The sequence below is a fragment of the Lactuca virosa genome, chromosome 7 (assembly GCF_052849685.1).
Source record: "Lactuca virosa cultivar CGN04683 chromosome 7, Lactuca_virosa_CGN04683_v6, whole genome shotgun sequence".
Classification (NCBI taxonomy): domain Eukaryota; kingdom Viridiplantae; phylum Streptophyta; class Magnoliopsida; order Asterales; family Asteraceae; genus Lactuca; species Lactuca virosa.
Genome location: NC_136432.1, coordinates 111,762,181 through 111,763,812, shown reverse-complemented (window position 1 = coordinate 111,763,812; position 1,632 = coordinate 111,762,181). Strand labels below are relative to the sequence as shown.

General features: G+C 39.6%; 1 protein-coding gene across 1 annotated transcript; it reads left to right on the top strand.

Annotated features, from left to right (window-relative positions):
• The first annotated feature begins 435 nt into the window (after positions 1 to 435).
• LOC145127050 (uncharacterized) lies at positions 436 to 1,221 on the top strand. The gene is made up of 2 exons (XM_079062302.1): positions 436 to 719; positions 807 to 1,221. The coding sequence occupies exons 1-2, from the start codon at positions 436 to 438 to the stop codon at positions 1,219 to 1,221; spliced, it is 699 nt and encodes a 232-aa protein (XP_078918428.1).
• Positions 1,222 to 1,632: the final 411 nt, after the last annotated feature.

Genomic DNA, 1,632 nt, shown 5'->3' with positions numbered 1-1,632 from the left:
TATTTTGTGCAATCTGTTTTTCCTTAGTAAAAATATATTAGTGAATTTAAGATATGAAAAAAGAAGAGGTTGTAATAAATGACGCCTCACTCTTTTCCCTCGAGATCCTAGGGGTGATTTCCTTAGAGGGGCGGGTGTGGGCAACACCCGTATGGCGTTATCCGATGTGGCAGCGCCATAACGGGGGAACACCGCCCCTCCTCCCGTTATTACACGTTATGTTATCTCGCGCGATGGTGGTAACGTATGTTAACGCGTAGAAAATCGAACGTTTGCAAAATCAAACCGTTTAAAAACGGTAACTTTAATAAATTTTTTTTTTACTAATTACATTTTCATTATTATATATAACTCATTCTTTTTACTACACATATTTCTCTATATCTATCTCTATTTCTATATCACTCAAAACACAAACACAAAAATCAACCAACTATGGATGAATTTGATCCGGCCCATCGGTACAACGATGATAACGACGAAGACGATTTGTTTGTGAGTATGATGTACCGGTATTACACAGACAACCTACTACAGCCAGATAAAGCTCCACTACTCACGCGACGTGCAGCGTTAAATGGAGATCGTGAAGAAGGGCATAGACAGCTAGTTAACGATTACTTTGCGGAAAATTGTGTCTACCAGCCAAACGATTTCAAAAGAAGATTTCGTTTGCGAAAAAATGTCTTTGAAAGGATAGCCAATGCTATGGAAGCAAGGTATCGTTTGATTCAACTTTTATAATTTACAAAATGTCACTTTTAGATAAAATAAATACAATTTTTACATGTTTAATATTTATTTAGGTATGAATTTTTCCAAATGAGATATGATGCTAGAGGCAAACGAGGCTTCACAGGGTTGCAAAAATGTGTTGCTGCAATTAAACTTATGGCAATGGGGGAGTCGCCCGATTCTGTTGACGATTATATGAGAATGTCTGAGAGGACCGCACGAGAAAGTTTGTATTTATTGGCAAAAGGTGTTGTCGAAACCTTCGGTGACCAATACTTGCGCAAACCTTCGTTGCATGATATGCAACAACTATATGCGGTGCATGAAGTAAGACATGGTTTTCCGGGTATGCTTGGGAGCATTGACTGCACACACTGGAAATGGAGAAATTGCCCCGTGGCGTGGAAAGGCCAGTATTCGAGCGGTCATCATGGAGCGCCTTCGTTGGTATTAGAGGCTGTTGCTTCACAAGATTTATGGATTTGACATGCTTTTTTCGGGGTTGCGGGTTCTAACAACGACGTCAACGTTCTCGATCAATCACCAATATTTGACGATCTTTTGTCAGGAAAAGCCCCGGATGCTCCTTTCACAGTGAATGGAAATGAATATAAGTTTGGGTATTACCTTACAGAGGGAATATATCCATAATATTTCACGTTTGTGAAGGCGTTTCGACACCCAATAGATCCAAGGGACAAATATTTCAAGAGACGACAAGAAGGAGCACGTAAGGACGTTGAACGTGCTTTTGGGGTTTTGAAATCAAAATGACACATAGTTGAACATGCGGCGAGACCTTATGAGTTAGATACTCTACGATATATCATGTATGCATGTATCATAATGCATAACATGGTTGTCGAAGATAAAGGACGCAATATTGCAACGTATTCG

Excerpts from the sequence above, each read along its gene's own strand:
- LOC145127050 (XM_079062302.1), top strand. The coding sequence starts at position 436 with ATGGATGAATTTGATCCGGCCCATCGGTACAACGATGATAACGACGAA. Across the intron at positions 720-806 it reads GCCAATGCTATGGAAGCAAG|GTATGAATTTTTCCAAATGA; the intron begins GTATCGTTTGAT and ends ATATTTATTTAG.